The sequence below is a fragment of the Agelaius tricolor genome, unplaced genomic scaffold (genome assembly GCF_023055355.1).
Source record: "Agelaius tricolor isolate 1412-34295 unplaced genomic scaffold, bAgeTri1.0.p SCAF_11, whole genome shotgun sequence".
NCBI classification, from domain to species: domain Eukaryota; kingdom Metazoa; phylum Chordata; class Aves; order Passeriformes; family Icteridae; genus Agelaius; species Agelaius tricolor.
In genome coordinates, this window is record NW_027269271.1 from 10,165,609 (window position 1) to 10,187,071 (window position 21,463).

Here is a 21,463-nt window from a genome sequence, read left to right on the forward strand (position 1 = left end):
GTATGATACAATGTTGCATACACAAAGCCACGTTGGAGGAAATAGCGTTTCTCTAGTTGTTTCTCTGTGGTTAAAGTTGTTAATCTATTTAAATTAGTAGATCTATAGCAATAGTGATTTCCTGACATTAATTTGATTCCTAGTTGTGTCTCTACAGGGCGGGTCTGGTTGTACATCCGTCATTTTACACCCAGCCTGCTGTTCCTGAGCTTGCATTGCATTTAGCGCCGGTTCGTCTCTCCGGCCGGGCCCGCTCGCCGCTGCTGTCCCGGGCGGGGCCCGTTCGCAGCCGGGGCTCGGGGCGGGGCCGCCGCTCCCCGGGGCGGGGCCCGAGCCCGAACGGCGCCTCGGGGCCGGGCGGCGCCGCCGCGGCCGCTGCTCCGCGGCGCTTCCTGGGCGGAGCCGCCTCCGGCTGGGCGGCGGAGGCGCCGGGCGGAGCGGCTGGCGGGGCGGCTCCGCAGCGCGTAAACACCGGGTGAGCGCCGGGAGCCCTGCGGCTCCTCAGGTACCGCGAGCGGGGCTGCGGGCGGGGCGGGCGCCGCTGGCCGGGCCTGCGCGGTGTCGGGGCGGGGAGGGGTTGTGGGCTGCGTTCTCGGCGGAGCGCGGTGTCGGGTGCGACGTGAAGGAGGCGAGGGCGGGGGAGAAGCGTGCGGAGTCGCTTCTCTATGGCCCTGGTGGCTCTTGCAGCTCTCGGGCGGCAGTGCCGGCCTGCGCCGGGCCGGAGCGGGGCCCGCGGCCTGCGGAGCCGCACCGAGGAGAGCAGGCCGTGGCGCTGGGCAGGGCAGAGATGTCCCTGCAGGGCGGGCCAAGGTGAGTTCTGCCTGACGGACATGCTGGCCCCTTCGTGAAGGAATACTGGAAACCAAAGTTCAACAAGGAGGAGTGTTAGCGTTGGCAGTGGTTCTCCAGGGGCAAGCTGCCTGCGCCCTTAGGAGCAGGATCTCTGAGGAAACAAAGGATAGTGGAACGGCAGGAGGTGGTGTGGCCTTGCTCTTTTTAAAACAATGCGGCCAAGGGGAACTAAGCCAAAGGAGTGACCCAAAAGGTGACCAAAACATAAACGTGCTCCTTTAACTCGAAAATACGTATCGCTTTCCACTCTCCAACGTGTGTCAATGAAGCAAGACGTGTACGTGCTTTAAAGTCACTCAAAGTGCGCCTAAATACGAAATGTCATCAACTGAAACTCTACCTTTTATCCTCCCTTAAAAAACCAATATAAATATAGGTTATGAGGGACGGAGGTCAGAGGAGACTCCACCTTTGTATCCTGGGTCTGTGGGCGGGCTGTGCCCCTTTCCTCCCCCTTAGGAATGCCTGTAGGGTAAGGCTGGGACACGGAGTGCTCCCTTAGGGGATTCAGAGAGCCAGCTCCTGTTTGCAATTGTGCTTTTTGTCGTCTCCCACTGTAACGTATTTTTTGTCGGTTTATTGCTCATATTTTTTGTGTTCATGTGCTCCTGCAGATGGTGTGTTTATCACTGACTATGCAGCGTTTCTGTTGTTCAGCAGATTACAGTGTTTTGCACCTGAGGGTTGTTGAGCGTTTCCAGGCCGCGTCTGGCCAGGCCAGTTTGTTGGACATGACCAGACTCACGGTGTGTCTGTCACGCTATTTGTGAATCTGTGGTTGTGGTGGTTCGTACTGAATGTGACCGGAGCCACAGTGCTGCGGCTGAAGTGCAACAGGGCTCTGTGCTTCCCTTTTTAGTGCTGAATTGGCCATCCCTCAAACACAGCCACTCCCAGCCCCTCTGGTATCCGAGGAACGGCTGAAATGCAAGGGCAGTTTTTCTGCCAAATCTTCCTATTAATGTGACAGTAAAAATTGCTTTACTGTTAACACAGTGCTTGTGGTGAAGCGTGCTGGAGTTCTGCACTGTTTTATCAATATTTAGCAATACTGAACTCTGTGCTACACCTGCTGATAACAAAGTCAGGGGTATTGATCCACTCATATAATACAGTTTAATTGTGCATATTATTGTCAGCATTTTCCTTGGGAAAAAATATGGAAGTGAGTTTAAACCTGCTTAGTGGAGAACTGAGTTTTTAAAAAGCTCCATTTTTTAGTTTTTTCATGTAAGATTGTTTCATTTTTTTGATACAGCATGTTACACCCTGACCTAAATACCCGAATTTGTTGTTATATTCAGTGATACAGGATGCTGTTTCCTTTGGTGTTGTGGGCAGTGATGCTGATAGGGAGCTGTAAAGCTCAAGAAGATGAATGGATTGACCCCACGGATATGCTCAATTATGATGCAGCATCAGGAACAATGAGAAGACCTTATAAGGTAGAGAAAGAAAGGGTGTGTGTTTCCCCCAAAAAGCTAAATTCTGTTGGAAGATTGCTTTTAAACTGTGACAGTAAATAATGATAGCAGTATGGGGTTTTTAAGGGCTTATTATGTTGTATCTGAATCCATACACAGAAAAGTCTTTGTGTCCATGGTTAATATTGCAAGGGAAAAAATAGTGTAATTAGCTCAGGACCTTTCCCTGGTGAGCTTCTGTTGCACTCAGATCAAGTCATATCAAGCTTTTTGTATTTTCACAGGTGGTGCTTGATTTATGCAGGTTGTGGCACCACAGGTTACTGCTCTGAGAAGTACTGGGTTAAGCAGCTCTTGCTAATTTCTCAAGTATAGTGTTGAAAATCAGGTTCCTAACAGATAAAAGCTGGGGGAGTTAAAGTTAATTATTGTATTTTATTTTAATCCACCAGTTACCCAGCAACAGGAACCAGTTTCTCATTTCTTGTGTGGGACTATTGTGAATTTTAATGGTGTTTTGTAATGCTGGGCCTCAGTTTTCAGAAGAAAGGTCAGACTAGGGATTGAGTGCTGTACTTTTAATGAATCATTAACACTGAAGAGAAGATGAACTAGGAAAAAAATCAGTTCTAACAAGATGAATTTTCTCTGTCTTGTATGAAGAGCAGACCCTAAATACCATGAGGTTGGTTATCTTGTGAATTGTGCACACATAGCACTGTAAACTGGAGGTGGTTGTAAGGGCACCCTTGATTTTTGCTATTATTTAGCTTTCAAGTTTGGGTTTGCAGTCTTGAGCAATACTGTTTAAACACTATAGAGCATAATTTTCTGAAGCTTAAAAGATGCAGAGTGTGTTATTGCTCTCCACAGCTTTCCTCATCAACCTCCAACTTCTCCAGGTCCACCTGATAGTCATTAACATCCTTAAGATCCAGCAGCAAGCTTTGGAGCCCAACTGCTTCAGCTTTATATAAAAAATTAGTAGCTTTATTGTTGTCTCCCACAAAACTAGAACTATATCTTAAACTAAAAAATTACTACTTTGTGTTAGTTCATCTTCTCAGGATTTCTTTTCTGCTCTGCAGAGTTTTTAGGTGGACAGGCTGTGTGGGCTGCTCAAGCCCTCAGAACCACACTTTGTTTCAGCATGAGTTCACGGATTCAGGTGCTCTTTGCTTCCTCTTGGAGGCCTCCCTCAGTGTGCACACGTGGCTGGAAGCAGCACTGCTCTGGGTCTGAGTATGAGCAGAGAGCACAGAGTGCTCTGCAGTAGATAAAGGCAGCCCAGAATGGGGTTTGTGTTTACCTGCAGTCTGGCTGGTGCTGTGGCCAGCTGGGCTGGGAATTCACCTGGCTGAAAGCTGCCCCTTTGCCTGCTGAGTCAGTTTTTAGCCAGTGCCATTATCTAATCTGATGCACTCTGTGGGTCAGCAGCACTCGAAGGAGGGGAAAGGGCAAGTGGGGGAGGACAGGCAAGACCTCACCTTTTGCATTTAGATAAAGCAATTGTCCATGTGGAGCCTAAAATAACAGCAGAGAGGTAACTGCAGTGTCACTGGGAGAGTATTAGCAGCAAAGATCTGTACTCAGTTTTTAGCTCCTTTGCTCCTTCTAAAGTGATGTGACTGTAGAAGTGTAACAGGGCATGTTGGTCAAATTCTTGGATTCTAAACATATGGTTTTCTTCTGTAATTGTAGGCAAACTATCATGATTCTGAGGAAGAGGCTGTGGATACAGTCAGTACTGAAATCTCACGTTGTTCCAGGGTAGTAGATTCCTTGCAACACAAGGTTTGTTCTTCAGAATATTTTCCTGTGTTTTATAGTTTGTGCTTTTCTGATGATGCTTTCTGATGATGATTTTCTGGTGCATTGCTGGCATAATTTATTCTTTATGGAAGGGGAACCTCTAGGCAGAGGAGAGACTGGAATTGGTTTGAATTCATTTCAAGTTGTTGTTCTGCCTACAAAGGTCTGTTTCCTGACATGTTTTGTAGTGCAATGAAATCGATAGGAGCTAGGTGCTTCTGTCCAGTGTCAGCAGTTTGGAGGTGGGGTGCTGATTACCCCATGCTGTTCTCAAGCTGTCAGTCCTGTTAAATTGTAAGGGATGGGTTGTGGGCACAGAGACCAGGGCCATGTGCAGAGCTCCAGCTCTCAGGTGATGCTTGTGTGGCTACTGGGGCCCTTCCTGCCCTCAGCCATTTGGATCCCCAATGGGATATGGGTCATTTTCATGTTGTTTTAGTTACTTCGATTTTTTGGCAGTTCCCTTTTTTTTTCCTGATGCAAACTTAAAATGTAAGGAGATCCAGATGTTTACATTTGTTTCTAGCCTTACTGAAGTCAGGATTTGAATATTACTAGCAGATGTGATATCTCCAGTACTGGCCAGTTCCATGGAAAGTATTATGTTCAGTAACTGCAAATGCTTTTTATCTGGCAGACTAACCAGGGAATCATTGCTAAACTAAAGAAATGTGCCCCTGTTAATCCTGAGTTAAATGTGTTGGTATATTTGGGATTTTTTCTCTCCTATGAAGAAGCTGGTTTGAGCAAAGTGAATAAAAGTGTCTTTTGCACAATTGCAGATTGCAGAGTGTGAAAAGAGGAATGCCAAATCACAGGAGAGCCGGAGCTTTTATATTTTTAAGCGATTCTTGAATAAGATTTTAAATGAAGCTGGAAAACTTGGCCTTGTAAGTATTTGAACAGTCATTAAAAAAAATAATTAAAATGAATTCATATTACTGCTTTATGGAGTTTTCACAGTTACCAAGCATTGAGTAATTACACTGGTGTACTTTAAATGCAATGAAGGGAACTGGATGGCAAAAGAAAAGATGACAGAAGTGTGTGCATCCTGTACTGCTGAGGAGACACAGTTGTTGTTTGATCTGTAAAGCATCCAAAGGAAGGGTTTGTGAATTCAGTGTATCTTGGCCTCTGTTGCTGGAATGCAGCTATAGGAACACCTTGTTCTGGTCACATTAATGGTTGGAAACTTGAAGGAGCCAGATTTGGGTTGTTTGTTGTAGACTTACAAGGCCTGAATTGTAGGTCTACCATGTTAACCTGCAGAGGGTGGAAGTGAGGACAGGTAACATGGGAGGAGTACAGAGAGATTGTCCAAGCAGGGGCAGGCATCAGGTTAACAAAGCTAAAACCCAGACAGAATTAAACCCCTAAGGAAGGGGGGCTGTCCAGGAGGACCCTGACAGGCTTGAGAGCTGGGTCCATGCAAAACTCATGAAGTTCAGTGGGACCAAGTGCAAGGTCCTGTACATGTGATGGGGCAATGCCAGGAAGAAGAATAGGCTTGGGTGGAGAAAGGCCTGGGACTGTCCCTCAGGAGAAAGACTTGGGAGTGCTGGAGAAGCTGATGATGTGAGCTTTCAGCCCAGAGAGCCAACTGCACCCTGGGCTGCAGCCAAAGCAGTGCAGGGAGGGGACTCTGCCCCTCTGCTCTGGTGAGACCCAGCCTGCAGTGCTGTGTCCAGCCTGGGGTCCCCAGGGTAGAGAAGAACATGGATCTGTTGAAGCAAGTCCAGAGGAGAACACAAGGATGATCTGAGGGCTGGAGCATCTCTCCTGCAGTCTGAGAGAGCTAAGGCTGTTCAGCCTGGGGAAGAGAAGGCTCTGGAGAGGCCTTAGAGACCCTTTGAGTACCTAAAGGGGGCCCTATAAGACTGACCTTTTACAGGGGTGTGCAATGCTTGGACAAGGGGGAATGGTTTTGAACTGAAAGAGAGGAGGTTTAGATTAGATACTGGGAAGAAATTCTTTGCTCTGATGGTTGTGAGGCACTGGAAGAAGTTGTCCAGAGAAGTTGTGGATGCCCCATCCCTGGAAGCATTCAAGGCCAGGCTGGATGGGGCTTTCAGCAATGTGGTCTAGTGGGAGTGTCCCTGACCATGAGGGTTGGAACCAGATTATCTTTAAGGGCCCTTCCAATCCAAACCATTCTGTGATTCTAACCATCAAGGAATAGCAGTTTATTAGAGTTTCCATATAAGAATCACCTTATTACTTTCTTAATGCAGTGATTTCAGCTGGAATAGAGTGAATGTTCTTGCTGGTAGCTGGTGCAGGGCTGTGTTTTGGATTCAGTGAGTGCACTGTTGATAACTCTCTGGTGTTTCAGTGGTTGCTCACTGTGCTCTCTCTAAGTCAAGGACTCCTCTGTGCCCCGTGCCAGCCAGGAGGTGCAGGAGGAGCTGGGAGGGAGCGTGGCCAGGACAGCTGAGCTGAGCTGGCCCCAGGGACACTGCAAACCATGGCTGCTGTGCCCAGCATGGGCTGGGGGAGCTGCCTGGGAGGGGCTGAGAGCTGCTGGAGGGAGCAATTGCACTGTGCAGCACTTGTTCTTCTGGGGGTTATTTCCTTCTTTCTCTCTTTTCATGAATAGTAGTATTATTGCCATCACATTTTATTTTGTTTGCTGTTCTTGTCTCAGCTCATGAGGTTTACCTTTCTGCTCATTCTCCTCCCCACCAGGAAGGACATTGGAGGGAGTGGCTGCATGGTGCTTTAGTTGTTGGCTGGGCACTTTATTATATTGTCTTTGGAGATTTTGTTTATTCAGAAGTAGAAGAATTGATCTTTAGTAATAAGCAAAATTACTTTTAAATAAGCAACATTACATTAAGCAATGTAAAACTTATTTTAGTATCTGTATTATCCAGCTTTGACTGAGGCACACACATAGTGTATATGTAATTATTACTTGCTAATGAGCCCTGGTCCTGAAATCTTAATAACAAGTGAGATAGTTTACTTTATTCTTTTAGGTTTTTTTTCTGTAGAATTGAAAGATTACAAACCAGTTGAATTGTGTTTTGTGTAGTTTAGATGAACAAAATGTTATAGAATCATAGTGTGCCCCCTGTCCCATGTTTTCATCCTGCAGCCTGCTTCAGAGGGGTGCTGATACAGAATGAATATGATGAATTTTGGCCTATGGATGCATTTCTATTTCCAAAGAAGCAGCTTTTAACCCTCGTTTTGCTTTGCTCTGAATGCAGCCTGGGGAAGATGTGAGCCATGTCCATTACGACGCTGAGATCATTCTTAGCAGACAGACGTATTTGGAGATCCTCAGGTTTGTCAGTGAGGAAGCCTGGCAGCCAGGAGCCCTGGATGAGGCACTCAGTGATATTCTGGTCAATTTTAAGCACCATGATGAGGAAGCTTGGCGGTGGAGATTTGAAGACACCTTTGGAATTGATCTGTATCATTTGTTTTGGGTAAGAGAATAAAGGTTGATTATTGCTTTTAATTGCTGTTTTCTTCAGTTTCTCTGTGCTAGTCAATTAATATTACCATCTTAACTCCACAGATAAAGCAATTCCTTCCATCATACTTCTAGTGACTCTTTTTCTTTGTGGTTGCTGAAGGGTGTATTTGCTTTAAGAAGGAATTCAAGTTTTTTATTCCTGTGGTCATCTGTTCTCTATTGTAGCTTTGGTTTGAGGCTTTTTTTCGGTGTGCTTTTTTTTTTTTCTTGTCTTTTATATCTGTGCTACCAGACTCATTGCCCTTTCTTACCACTAGAACTGACACCTCATGCATTATAGATCTTCCATGTTTGTCTCTTGTTTGTGTAGTTGTTGAAGCTGTTGGCTTCTCCAAGAGTTGGAATAGATACTGAGACAAGTATATATTTAAACCTCTGACCTCCTATAGGTCAGAGGCTTTTGCAAATTTTGTGGAAAAAAATTCTATAGGGTTGGAGAGGAGAGCATGACTATGGGAATTATAAAGTGCTAAGCTGAGGATCTCTAATAAAGATGAAGCTTTCTGAACAAATCTTTACAATTCAGAATATGCCAATGTTTTGTGCTGACATAATCTTGCAAGTAGTCTGTCTAGATTTGAGGGGTCCCTGGAAGCCAGATGACAAAAGCAGGCTGTCAGTAACCTCTGAGAGGGGTCCTTGGGTGGAAGGACACTGTGGAGTCCTTCTTTGAAGTCTTGCTGCTGGTACCCAAACTGTAACTTTGTCTCTCTGTGCAGGAGTTGGCAGCAGTTTTTCTGTGTTTCAGAGCAGGCACAAACTGCTCAAGCGCTGGCTGACGCCAATTTGATCATTTAGAAGTGTGGTCGCTAATGTAACAAACATTCTAAGGAAGAAATAACTAAATATCACAAGAAACAAATGAGCAGCTGCAATGTCAGGCTCTGACAGGGATGAATATTAGTAGTGCACAAATCTGTTCTGCCTTGTGCTGCTCAGATGGGCTGTGGAAGCAAGGAAGGACTTCTCAGCTATTCTGTGTAAATGACATTAGTAAAAGCAAAAGTTGGGAGTTTCTTCATGTGTACTGTCAGTGAGCTTGTGAAAGGTGCAAATATGGGTCATAATGTTTTCCTCTTTTTCAGCTCCTCTTGTGTGCAGTGTGCATTGTGATTGTGATGGCTACAGAACTGAGGACCTACGTTTCCCGCTTTGTTCAGCTCAAATATGTTTTATTTCTGACTTTTCTCGTCAGTTTTGTATGGAATTGGTTTTACTTGTACACGGTAAGTTCTGTAATCTTAATGGCTTAGAACTGTACAGCTATGAGGGAGTTAAGGTTTTTTAGTTCCTTTGGTTGGTTTACATACAGCTCTTCATTAACTGCAAAATAAAAAAGGGATAAACATTTTCTTGTGCATGTTGATAGGGGTGTTAGGTGTAAAGAACAAAAGAAACCCTGACAACTGTATTCTGCTGTGGAGGTGCAGAAAATTCAGAGGGCACTAGAACTCTGATTTCACTACATGGGCAAGGCAGATGTAACCTCTGACTAAAGCAGCTTGGTAGCTGGTATACAGAAGGTATACAGAAATATATTCAGATTTTTTTTCTTAAGATTCCCTGGTAGAAACTGTGTTTCACGTGATAGACCAGATAAATGCCTCATTAATGGTGATTAAGTGGCTGATGGACAATCAGATGAGTTTTATTGAGGAGGAATTTAGGATACCAGATCAAAGCCCAGCCACAAAATCTGCCCTCACATCTTGTCAATCAGGATTGAACTGCAGTGTGTCAGACCCAGGGACAGCAGGGTGCTGGACAGTGGCATGGCTCTGGCATGGGCTTGGAATGCCATGCAGATGGCTTGGGTTGAGGCAGTGAAGAATGTCAGTTTTGCAACAGATTATTTGACTGATTTTTCCTGTTTTGACTATCAATTGCAACCAGTAAGGCAAAACTATAATAAATACAGGTATTTATGGGAATTATTTGAAAAAAAAAAAAAAAAAGAGGATGTTTTAGCTACTAAGTGCATGACAGCTGTGTCTCTATTCCAGAAAGATTTTAAGAAAAGATGTCATAAATTTACTTTTGCCTTGAACTTGTATCTTTCAACATTGGAGTCTGATCCTTTGACAACTCAGATTCCTTTTGGAGAATAACTTGGAGGTAGCCATTATCTCAGGGGTTTTGTCCATTCCTAGGAAGTTCTTAGAATTTAACTCCATTAAATTGTTTAGGTAGTAAACTTTTCTAAATACATATTACATGGGGAATTGTCATTACAAGGGGACAATGGGAAAGTCCCATTTATGTGGGGAGCTGTGCCCAGGCTGCAGAGAGCCAGCAGGGCTGGCTGAGGAGCAGCACTCCTGGCTGCAGCACTCAGTGTGTGTTTCCCTGCAGCTGGCCTTCGCTCAGCACCAGGCAGAGATGGCCAAGATGGGGCAGTTTGACAAGGTCTGTGCTGAGAAGCTGGAGTGGTATGGAAGTCTCATGGGTAAGCTCTTGTCTTGCTACTTTGCAGTAGTAGTTAAGATCACAAAATATCACTCCACAGTATCCCAGGATACTCGGATTTCTTCATGGGTAGTACAGGGAATTCTCCTCAATACATGATTCCATGGTTTTACCCTTTTGCCATCCCCTAAGACTTTGTTTTCTAGGCCTTGGGAGGAGAGCTGATCACAGCACTGTACTTGGGGTATGTCATGGTGTTACTTCTTTTTCTTCTAACTTACCTGTTTCCCCAGTACCATTCAGTGCCATTTACTAAAGACAGGCAGGCAGAGTTCAGGGCAAGGATTTTTTTTCATGTATTACACCTGTGAGTACAATTGATTTCAGGAATTGGATCTGTAATTGTTTATTCAGGTGTTACTATTTTACAGAGAAAGCTGATTTTTTTTATTAGCTGTTATTTCTGTCCAGTGCCATAGCAGGCAGATGAAGGGTGGCAGCTCTTAAAGTGCTTGTTATGGTCTTCCCTGTGTAATTTCTTGACTCTGTTGTTTTTGATTACATGTCAATGATTTATGTTCTGACTGCAGTAAAACTGAACTACAGAATCACTGATGTTATGAATCACTTGTTTATAATGTAAAGGTTCCCTTAAGAAGTAAGACTTCCTGCTTATAACTAAAACAGACCCTTGAATCCAGCAAGCAAAGGAGACAATTTCAATCTCCCTGCAGACTGGCAGATGAGCAATAACACAGAATGATGCTGTGTCAGTCGCTGTGAACACAGTGGCAAGTTCATCGTTTCCACAGATGAGACTTTTTTCCCTGAGGCTTCTGGGAACTGATCTCACCTAAAGAGCTTTCTTGATTATACATGGGAAAATTTCAGGTTCTTCTCTTTCTTTCCAGCCTTCCCTCCTCTTCCTGCATCCCCTTGACTGGATAAACTATACTTCCAAGCCAATCTCAGACGTGTAAAAATAAATCTGTTTTGAACTGCATCTAGAAGAGTTCTCTTCCATCTGTAACTGAAATGCTGCTTTCTGTATTGCTGCTGTGTCAGAAAGTATCTTTTTAAGAAGTAGTAATAATATGTGTCTGCTTTGATTTCAGAATGGCTTAGAAGCACATGGACATTTCAGGATGACCCCTGTAAGAAGTATTATGAAATTCTGCTTGTAAATCCTGTTTATATGGTTCCACCATCAAAGGTATGTGCCAAGCCTGAAGGGACTGCCAAGGCCTAGGTTGGTGTTTGTGTGACAACACTGGTTTTCTGTTTATTTTCTAGGCCTTGGCAGTAACTTTCACCAACTTTGTAACTGAGCCTTTGAAGGACATAGGACAAGGTATTGGTGAATTCATCAAGGCACTTATGAAGGAGATACCATTAATTCTGCAGGTTCCAGTGCTCATTACCATGGCTCTGGGTGTCCTGGTTTGTATACATTCATCTTACATTTAGAAGCTCAGCTTTATTTTTTAAATATTAAATGTGTTTATATTAAAGTATTATCTATTATATTATGTATTTCTCATTTGTAAACTGAACAGATTTCTTAGCACAAAGAAGTGACTTCTGCAAGGGAATTTTTTCTTGACAAAGGCTTCATACTACAGTTGGTCTAGGAATTAAAAGAGCCGAGTTTTGCATTCAAACTGTATTCCTCTCCCACTCCCCCAGGTGGGATATAGCAGCATTAAACTGCTTCAGGTCTTAGGCTCTGTGACAGTTTATTGCACCTTAGTTCCCATTTCTTCTTGGAGTCATTACATTATGATGTGTGTGGCTGGCATTAACACGAAGGCATTGAGTTAGAGCCTTAATCATTCATGTAGCACTAACAATGAACTGCATCCAGCAGGCAGCTCCTGCAGTATGGTCAGACTGCAGAAAGCTTGAGCCATTCCCTTCACCTGACTTTTTCCTTAAGGGTCTTTCAGATATATGACAAGAAATCTGTGTGAAAACCATAGGCTGCAGATATTTGGTGTTTTGCTCAGTTTTGGTTTTTTCCTCTCCCGCAGACTTTTTGCTATGGTGCAGGATCATCAGTGTCTGCATTAAGATACTTAAGGTCGTCTCAGAAGAAAAGTCTTCCTCTGCCTGCTGGTGGGCAGGAGCCCATAGCCTTTGGGCAGTACGATGGGAGGACAGCAGATGAGTTCTACCTGCAGCAGCAGCCATATGTGCACAGAGGCCACCAGGACAGAGGGGACGCTGCCACCAGGCCCCTGCCCAGGCTGAGAGCGGGCAATGGCAGCAGGAGCCCGGACACGGCACGCAATAGCGACCAGCTGGATGCACAGCAGGTACCAGAGTCCCACAGGGACCAGAGTGCCACAGAGCACAGCCTGATGTGTCTCCTGGTGCTCTGGGAGCTGGCATTAAGCTGAGCAGATTGCAGTTTAGCCACTGCTAGGACACATTTAAACAACACGCTTAAACCCAGATCTGGGGGAGAGAGGAGCTAAGGAACTACACGTGCCCCTATGGAACAGTTTGATAAAGGTGTCTTGGATATGTTTCTTCTGGAAAAATATCTTGCAGTGGCTAACTGTGGCAAGAAACTACTGAATTAAAACTCTTTATGGTAAAGACAGCTTCAGTTTTGAGAGATCAGTATGTGTGTGAGCCTGGGCAATCATGATAACCCACAGAAGAAATGTGGAGGAAAAAAAGCAGTGCTGATTTCCCTGTAAACTACAGAAAATTCAAACCAGATTTATACTCTATATTGGGCTTATTTACATGTTCTGTTTCCCGAGGGAAAAAAAATACCAGTCATATTTCAGGTGAGCCCTACCCCTTGAGCTGGGATGCACCTGAAACAATAGATGCTGTCACTTTTGATTGCTTAATTAATAGGTAATTATTGATTTTTTGCAGAACAGGTTGTACACTGAATCTGATATTCATAGACTTGAAACTCTCCAAGCTGAAAACCTTACTGCAGAAGCTGCACTTGAGCAGCAAAAACAGGAGACAAGCAAAGTAGAGGGAGAGACTGGAGAAAACTGTGACCCCAATAAAAACCTAGAACAGAAAAGTTCTGCCACAGAACCATGCGAAGAGAAGAAAGAGAGCGTTTTACATGAGTCCAGGAAAGAGACTAAGGAAGACCCAGACTCTGCTGTAAGTTTTGTCTAATCTTTACTTGTCATGTACTTGCTAATTCTGCTCTCATTCTCAAGTGTAGAAGAGACAAGAACATCAGTAACCTGTTGGGTGGGAATGTAGAATCTGGGAGAGGGTACTCTGTCTGGAGTCTGAAATAAAGGTGTTAAGGTGATACACCTTCAAGTGGCCAGAAAAACCCAGGCTTCTGGAGTGTTGCTGCTTGTTGGAAATCAGGTTTGTGTAATAAGTTTTGAGTAATTGCCACAATGCTAATTCCCAGCTCAGATGTCTCAGGTCTGTCTTTGGGTTTATGTTCTTTAAAATCAGTTTGCTTCTTGTCAGCTCAGTTTTAGGGCAGCTGATGGATTTGCTCCTGGTGTAATGATCTGCAGAGAGTGAGCACCTGATGTTGTAGCAGGTGCTTTTTAGGCAGAGCTGAACAGGGCCAGGAACAGGAGCTGCCCTGGGGCTGTTGTCCAGTGGTTGTTCCCCAGAACTCCCCCAGCCCAGCTCGTCCTTGGCCAGAGTCAGAGAGCAGCTGAGGTCAGGTACAGGAAGCAGCACCTGTGCATTTCTGTGGGTGGCCCTGGAGATGGGGGTGCTGCAGGCACTGCCCCAGGCCTATGGCAGTTGGTGCCCAGTGCCCACCACCCGTGATTCCCTGGTGCATGGGCACGTATCACACAAGCTGTAGAGCAGCATGAGCAGCTGTTTCTTGAAATAAGCACTTCTTGAAAACTTCTGCTGATTGCAGAACTGTTCTGAATTAATGTGGGAAACAGTTAGCTAAATATTACCAAAAACCATAATGCTTGAAAAAACTATTTTTTATTAAACAGAATTAAAACTACGGTTTATTTTTTTATATAAATTGTTCCTGCAAAGAGACTAAATACTAAAGCAATTTCTTCTCTTTTTAAAATTATTTTTTTAAAAAAGTATAAAAGAAAACAGAACTTTTTTCAGGAAGTACAAATCAGGGGAAAAAAATCAAATTTTCTTTAAAAAGAACATAAAAATTTAAGTCTTTCATTAGATTGAGACAGTGGTAGAATCCACTAATGAGCAATGAGAGAACTGACAGAGAAAAAAAAGTCGTAATCATTTTGATAGACTAGAGGCAAATAAGAGGGGGACACAGTACCAGTACCTCAGACACTGCTCTTGTAATTACTGCTCACCAGTGTGATGCTGCTGCTATTTCTGTGAAACATCAGGAGAAAGGAGACACAGCTACTGCCTGTAGTCATCTTAAAAAAGGCAAGTGTGCTTTTCCAGCAAACCAGAATGATCCCTAGGGTGCTGCTGTACATACTGCTGGGGTCTTCAGCTGGGATTGGGTCCCTTTACAGCTGAGGGTAGGTGGACTCTCTGCTCATCCATTCTCTTGGCTTGTGAGCGCAAAATCAGGCTGAAAAAATCCTCATCTGGTACAGTGGGGCCTTTGGCAGCTCCTGGAGGAGCACATCTCTGATCATCCAGTCTGGAGCCCTACAGACAGACCAAGCAAGACAAGCTGCATATTTACAGGAAGATATGGAGTAAGTTAACAAAATTAAGTGAAAAAACTACTACAACCTTTTGCTGGCAGATTTAAAGTAGAGAGATTTAATTTACAAGTTTTGTTTCAAGTTAAACTTGCTAAATGAAATTGAGTCCAAGTGTAACTAAAATGGTTCCTCTGACCCACTTGTCCCATGTGTCTGAAAGTGACACCCCCCCACCCCCAGTTCAGTTCTTTGACATACTGCAAAATGAGATCTAACTGTCCCTAGTTCAGAAGGAGATTTTTTAGCATTGGTACAGGGTGTTTCTGGTCTCATACACCAGGAAGTATGGTTGTCTTCCTTTCCTTACACAGGGACTAAAAAATGGCTGCAGTGCTGTGAGATTTGGGAGGGCACTGCTTGAAGGCCCCTTGGCTCCACTCTGTGCAGCTGGGTACAGTTTAGTGCCAAGCTTCCAGAGCAGGTGGCAAACGCTGCTGGGTTGGGCTCTGCTCCCAGGCTGGGGAGTGGTGTTCCCACAGGAACAGGCTGCTGCTGGAGGGCAGTGTGGGCTCAGGAGGAAAAGCACAGCTCTCAGTGGTGGCTGGACCTGGGACAGGCACCCTTCAGACAAAAAGGCTCAAAGGCAGCAACCCCTCTGTGCTCGTTTAAAGCAGTCCATACTGATCAGAGTAAATTAAATATTTTTCCAGTCCTAAAAGAAAATATTTCCAGATTCTTTGCTTGACTCACAGAAGGAAACAGACACGGTTCTATAACAGAACATGGTTATGTCAGCAGGCTGATGAGCACTGTCATGTAGACTCAATTCTAGGTGCTGCTTTCTCAGCCAGGCTGCCATACTTACTGGCCTTTGGAGAACTCAGCGTCTGAATTTCGTATTTTTGGCTGCTTGTCAACCAATCAGACAAACCAGCAAGTCTTTTTAATTCTTTTTAGTCTAATTGGTATATGCACATGCTCTAATTGAAACTCAGTCACCTCACTTGTATATTACTATAAACTAAACTTAATCTTGCGGAAATGATGACCACTCTTACCACCAAAACCTGGATACTGAATTCTTTCTGGTGTACCAGGTGCCCTCCTTAGCAAGCCAGGTCTAAACACTTAAGACCATTTTACATACTCCTTGCAATAGCCTCACTTGTTTTTCTTCACTTTTTAAGTGTTTCTTACTTTTAATAGTTACTGTGGTATAAATACCAGAATTATACTTACTAGACACTGGATAATTAAAAAAACCCCAACCCTCATCTTCTGTTCTCTTATGTTCCTCGTTATCTGTCAGATCAATACGTATCTTAAAACACAGTGGCTTCCTTACAGAACGCAGCAGAGGAGGCCCACATGCAGTCCCCAGAGCAGAAGCTGAGGAGGTTAAGCCCTTACCTGGCATTTGATCAATATGTCAAAGAAGTCGTCATCCAGGTCGCCGTTGGTGCTGGCCCCGAGCTGGCTCAGCAGGGCACGGCTGTGGCGCTGGCTCTGCCTCAGGCCAGGCAGCTGGCTCTGGCTCTGGCTCTGCCTCAGGCCGGGCAGCTGGCTCAGGCTGGCGCGCTGCTCATCCAGGCGCCGGCTCTGCGAGCTCGCCAGCAGCTCCAGGAACTCGTCCGTGTGCGGGGACACCGCCGACGTGGAAAAGGCTGCCCGGGACACACAGAGTAATAATTAGAGTTAGCCTAGGAGTAAATCCAATGCTGTACTGAGTCTTGTCTGCAAGTACATTTTGAAAATGGTATTTGGCAAAAACTCTAGTCAAATACGGATTTTGCTTTTAAAAAATTACATTTTATCATCGTTTTAGGTGGCGTAGAGGATGTTGCCACTGAAGGAGCTGGGAGTCTGTTCTTCTCCTGGAAGCAGCACCTCTGATCATCCATCCTGTTACTCTGGAACCGACTCAGCAGATCAAAGAACCCTTCGTCTGCCATTGTCTCACGGCTGCTTTTCTGAAAAGGAGAAAATTTGGGGTATTTGACCTTAGAGTGCCTAGAGCTGGGAAAACTGCATCAGAATTTCAGTCCAGTGATATGGTTGATATTTACATATCTGAAATTTATTAAATAAATTTTTTTTAGTCAACCATTTCTATAGCCAGAGATCTAATGCTAGGGCAGCATTTTGGAGAGTGAAACATATTAGAAATGTCTCATTCTCTGAAATGGAAAGAAACCGTGCTCTGATCATGGTAAAATGGGAGTTATTCCTCCTCAGCCATTAATCCAACAAAACCCCAAATGCCCATGAGAAGAAGCAAGAGCAGCAATGAACAGTTGCCATTGTCTCCTCAGGTCTATGACCAAATGCCTCCGTTCCTTTATTTTGAACGGACTTCTCTCAAGACTGTAATAACCTAAAAAGTATGTCTGAAATATCTCCCAATGGCTGAATCAGGAAAACAGATTTTGCTAAGTTTGGAGAAGTAGGGTCTAGAAGAGACTTAGACCTCAGCTTGCAAATAAATTTCATTTCTAACTTCAAAAAAACCACCACAAGTAAAATGTTTCAGTAGTAGGAAAATCTTAAAGCTGGCACCACCCCGAGAGAGCTGTAGAATGACAGATTCTGCATCAGTTTAGAGCCACAGTGTTTAAATCAAGTTAAACTGAACAGGACAGCTGGAGGAAGGTGTTTTCCACAATTCTGATCACACAAAGATGAGTAAAGGCCCTGGGCTCACCACACCTACCCTCTGAGAGTTTGGAAGTCGATGATCAATGGAATTACTGGCATCCTGCAAAACTTTGGAGGTGGTGCCGTTTTTGTACTTTTTGCCTTTTAGTCGATTTACAAAATGAAGTTTTGCTGAAGTTTTGGCAACCAGTGGTTTCTGTTTAACAAGAATCTCACTGTTCCAGTTTGGAACCTAAGAAAACAAGAGTCAGGAAATTAAGCCTTCTGATTTTACTTACCAGTACTGTTACCTCTTACTTGCTGCTGCTTTTCCTCCCCAAAATGAGGCAGCTTTACACTGTTTTGTTCTTGCAGCCACAAGGATGTACCCAAAGAGGCTCTTGAGTGCCAGTGCTGACTTCAGCTGTATTGACTACACATGCTTTGAGATTTTATTGATTAACATAACAGGCTTTGCCTCACCTGAAGAGACTGCAATTAGATATCCCAGTGTGGAGGGAAAAATAGCAATTTCAGTCTGCCACTGGAATCATTTATGCAGAACTGCCAGCCCAGTACTGAAAGGCAGAATGTAAAAGAAATCTCTCATAGGCTGATACAAGGATTTTAATCGGGAGCTCCCACTGCCAAAAGATTTCTGAGCCTGGGGGGGGGGGGAGAAGTTGTTTTGCCTGTGACTCAGCTGTAACATTTCTGAAATAGCATCCTTACTCAAGATGGAGCTTCTGATGGTTTGCAAGTTGGTTGAAATCTCAAAGTGAAAAATGGAGCATGTATTTTAAGTCCCTATAAAATGACTGTAACCAAAGAAAAAGTGTTCAGAAGAGCTACGCTAAAGCTCAGGAATTTAATTCTGAATAACTTTCATGCTGCAACCTCAACCCATCTCTATAAAGAGATGAAAATCCTTTGATGCTCATTACAGAACCCCATTTTTTCTCACTCATGCAGGGAATAAAGCAGGCTTCCCACAAGCCACTACAGCCATCACCTGTCACGTGCTGTTACCTACATGACAGAAGTGTTCTTTGTTAGTATTGTTAGACCTGGTGTTATGGAGCTCCTGTAATCACCTAAATTAAAAAGGGAGGCAAGTGGCACATCAGCACACCCTCAGAATGTTTCACTGCAGTATCAGCAGCAGAACAGAAAGAAGCAAAGTGCCAACCTTTTCTGGTGTTAATTTCATAAGTTCCATGTTCTCCATACTGTAACGGCGTCCTCTTGGTCTGCCACCTTCAAGAGACAAATTCATCTTTTATTATTAAAATTGATGGTGTCACTTGACAAGCTGTGGCTGTACTCATCTAAGGTCCAAGACACAGACACAATTAGAACACACAAAGAAACTAAGCAGTACCCTGTGATTCACAATATAAATCCTCCAGAAAAGGAGGTGCTGAAGGGATCCAGTACCCCAAGAACCTTTTTTAGCTGCTGGGGAGAAAACCAAGCAAACTTCCATACTCAACCCCAACTCAGTAAAGTACTCTAATGAGATTCTTTTTTAAGTTCTCTGTTGGGAAACTACTTCAGAAAGAGGCACATACCATTCAAACTGTTTTCCACTGCGTGGCTTTCTGCCATCATGGAGTTGTTTGTGCTGTAGCTTAATCCAAGAACCATTTGAAGATCTGAGAGATTCAGTCTGGCAGTGAGTTCTCCACTTCTGTCTCCTACCTTCAAGCAAATAAAATAAGCAGTTGTATGACCTTAACAAATACTCACGTGTGTAACTAAAGCAATCCTTGTCCCATGACTTTGGAGAGAAAAAGGCTCAAAAGGTTTTCCCGTTTGAAGACTGAGAACATCTTTTTAAAGAAGTAACAACTAGCAGGTAACATAAAAAAGCCTAAAATAATTTCTGCTTGGCCACTAACTTGGGAGTCCATGACACCTTTGTGAGTGGTGACACTAGGACTAAAGAGCTGACTGGCTGAAATAACCTGGAATCAGCTGTCTCTAGAATGATTGAAAATGCTCAAAATCAGATGCACAAACACACCTCCATAAAACCTCTGTGAGTGAGAGCAAAAACCAACGGCCAGCACAGTGGGAGTATGAAAATCATACCTCTCTTGAAATCTCCAGGTGCCTTTCTGCGAAATGGATGGCTTGGTCATGATTTCCCAGAGCAGTATAAGCATTCCCTAAACTCCAGCATGCTCTTCCTTCCCCAATTCTGAAAACAACACACATTTGCAATTACACCTCTACCTGCTGAACACCAGAGGTCAGGTTTTCACAGTACTGCCAAAGTAATTTGCTGGGCTAAAAAAATGGAGGCAATCATCAGAGACCATGCTACCACCAACATATTAAATATTGCATTTAAGGAGTGTGATCTGGTTATAAATACATATGAACAAATTTAATTTTTTTTTTAATTTTTAAGCTCACAGCAAACAAGTTAGTTTTGTAAGCATGGGACATTGTATAACCTATTTTGCTTCTCCTCAGTTTGCATGACACATTAGTCCTCTGTATTCTTATTGACTTAAGAACAGGTACATTTAAATGTTGCAAAAAATTATGGTTGCAGCCGACACTATAAAAAAGGCCTCAGAAATTAGCACTGTAATATAAACATGACTTGCTGCAGTGTTATTCTCCTTCCCCCATCCCTTCCTGTATTATTAACTTGTGGACAAGTAGAACACAGATTCTTATGAAAGTAGGATGAATTATTATAATGAACTCATGAAAGAAAGATCTGCTTTTCCTTAATTTACACAGACTTGCTGACAGGAGATGATGTAGAAAGAGTCATTCATCAATTTGTCTTTCATCTCAGACTCATTAGCTGCAATACCATTATGAGTAATTTTCATTTTCCATATGAAAACCAAAGCCCAGCATTGGGGGAATTCACATGAATTGCTGTCACATGGGGAACAAGGCCAGTGGAGTTGAAGGTAACAGGATTTGCTCTGAGTGTCCCACATACATGAAACAATCTCTTAGGGCTTACTTGTCATGTAGCTCCTGAGCAATCACAAGGTGTTTGAGATGATAGTCAATGGCTCTCTCATAGTCCTGGAGCAGAGTGTAGGTGTTCCCCAGGCTGTAGCAGGCCTGTGCTTCCACAGCTCTGTCCTTCAGCTGCCGAGCCAGCTGCAGTGTCCTCCTGCAGGACAGGGTCAGAAACCACCACAGGGAAAAGCTTTCAGAAGTGCACGTGCACAGCTGAAAATCTGTTACACAACTTCAACAAACTGGGGCAGCAGGCTAGCAAATTATTGGCTAATAAATTACTATCTTGTAAACCCTTACAATCTCACACTTGTAAAGTCTCCCTCCACTGCAGCCTACTTCATTAGAGAGCATGTATTTTAAGTCTTTTAATTTAAGCATCTTTTAATTTACTGCTTCATTAATAATTTGTAGGAGTTTCCCTGACAGGTTGCACTGTTCAATAGCAGTGTTACAATACCTACTTTCCCATCAGCATGGGCAGGACAGGCCTATACTCACCAAGCTCAGAGGGATCTGCTCAGTACTGAGGCTTTTCTTCCTAAGAGCTGCTGTGCTCTGAAATCCCTAATAGCACCTATACTGTATCTTTGCCAAGCTTTTACTTTCCCAGGTACAGCAGCAACTGCTCAGTGGTGCAGAGATCAAGACAAGTCTGGCTTGAAAATACAGACTAAAGATGTAAATTGATGTTGCTGTGCACTAGCTCTCTCAGCTGGTGAACACACCTGAGGCAGCCACCCATCTCAGGGTAGGAAAGCTACTCACATCATTCCTGAACTCACTAAGAGTGAGACAGTAATGCCTGCTTCTAGAATAATGGGAATAAATGCCTAGCAGTGAAAGATGTCTGTGTACAGCAATGCAAAGTAACTATTTAAAGTAGCAAGAGTTAAAAAAATAAAAAGTGTTAATGCTGCCCCTCCCTTCAGAGAACCATGACAATTAAACAACAAAGGAAAAATTTCTTTGCTAAACAAATGGAAATTTTTCTAAAGTATATGTTGAAGCAATGGCTGTTCCACAGTGAGTTACAGTACCAGGCACAACAGAAGCAAACTGTACAAGAGATATAAATTGTGTTTATCAGCAGTCACTCACCTGTAGTACTCAGCAGCAGTTTCAAATTCCCCCAGGAATATGTAGGCATTTCCAAGGTTGCTGTATGCTCTTCTTTCTGCTGATCTATCACCAAATTCTTTTGCAATGAGGAGACGCTTAAAAATGTGAAATAACTGCAT

At 43.7% G+C, this 21,463-nt stretch overlaps 2 protein-coding genes across 8 annotated transcripts in view; one reads left to right on the forward strand and one right to left on the reverse strand.

The window, feature by feature from the left end:
* The first annotated feature begins 336 nt into the window (after nt 1-336).
* On the forward strand, nt 337-19,636 carry CLCC1 (chloride channel CLIC like 1). 5 transcript variants are annotated; one of them, XM_071436078.1, is made up of 12 exons: nt 337-475; nt 2,157-2,312; nt 3,978-4,070; nt 4,871-4,978; nt 7,304-7,525; nt 8,661-8,801; nt 9,928-10,021; nt 11,097-11,194; nt 11,275-11,421; nt 12,012-12,296; nt 12,874-13,119; nt 16,420-19,636. In XM_071436078.1, exons 2-12 carry the CDS (start codon nt 2,166-2,168, stop codon nt 16,426-16,428), a joined length of 1,590 nt encoding a protein of 529 aa, XP_071292179.1. In that variant the 5' UTR covers nt 337-475; nt 2,157-2,165; the 3' UTR covers nt 16,429-19,636. The 5 variants fall into 5 exon arrangements, with proteins under 5 accessions (XP_071292179.1, XP_071292177.1, XP_071292180.1 ...); XM_071436076.1 differs by having other exon boundaries at nt 371-505; XM_071436079.1 differs by having other exon boundaries at nt 371-505; nt 2,157-2,297.
* Nucleotides 13,914-21,463, reverse strand: part of GPSM2 (G protein signaling modulator 2) — a 35,804-nt gene continuing 28,254 nt past the window's right edge. For 2 of the 3 annotated variants that reach the window (XM_071436066.1, XM_071436065.1), the window contains 9 exons: nt 21,324-21,439; nt 20,221-20,376; nt 19,323-19,431; nt 18,800-18,929; nt 18,418-18,485; nt 17,305-17,481; nt 16,402-16,564; nt 16,005-16,258; nt 13,914-14,595 (listed from right to left, as the gene is read on the reverse strand). In XM_071436066.1, coding sequence (XP_071292167.1) covers nt 14,431-14,595; nt 16,005-16,258; nt 16,402-16,564; nt 17,305-17,481; nt 18,418-18,485; nt 18,800-18,929; nt 19,323-19,431; nt 20,221-20,376; nt 21,324-21,439 — 1,338 coding nt within the window. In that variant the 3' untranslated portion in view covers nt 13,914-14,430. The remainder of the gene's footprint in view (nt 14,596-16,004; nt 16,259-16,401; nt 16,565-17,304; nt 17,482-18,417; nt 18,486-18,799; nt 18,930-19,322; nt 19,432-20,220; nt 20,377-21,323; nt 21,440-21,463) is intronic. The other variant, XM_071436067.1, reaches the window with a different exon arrangement.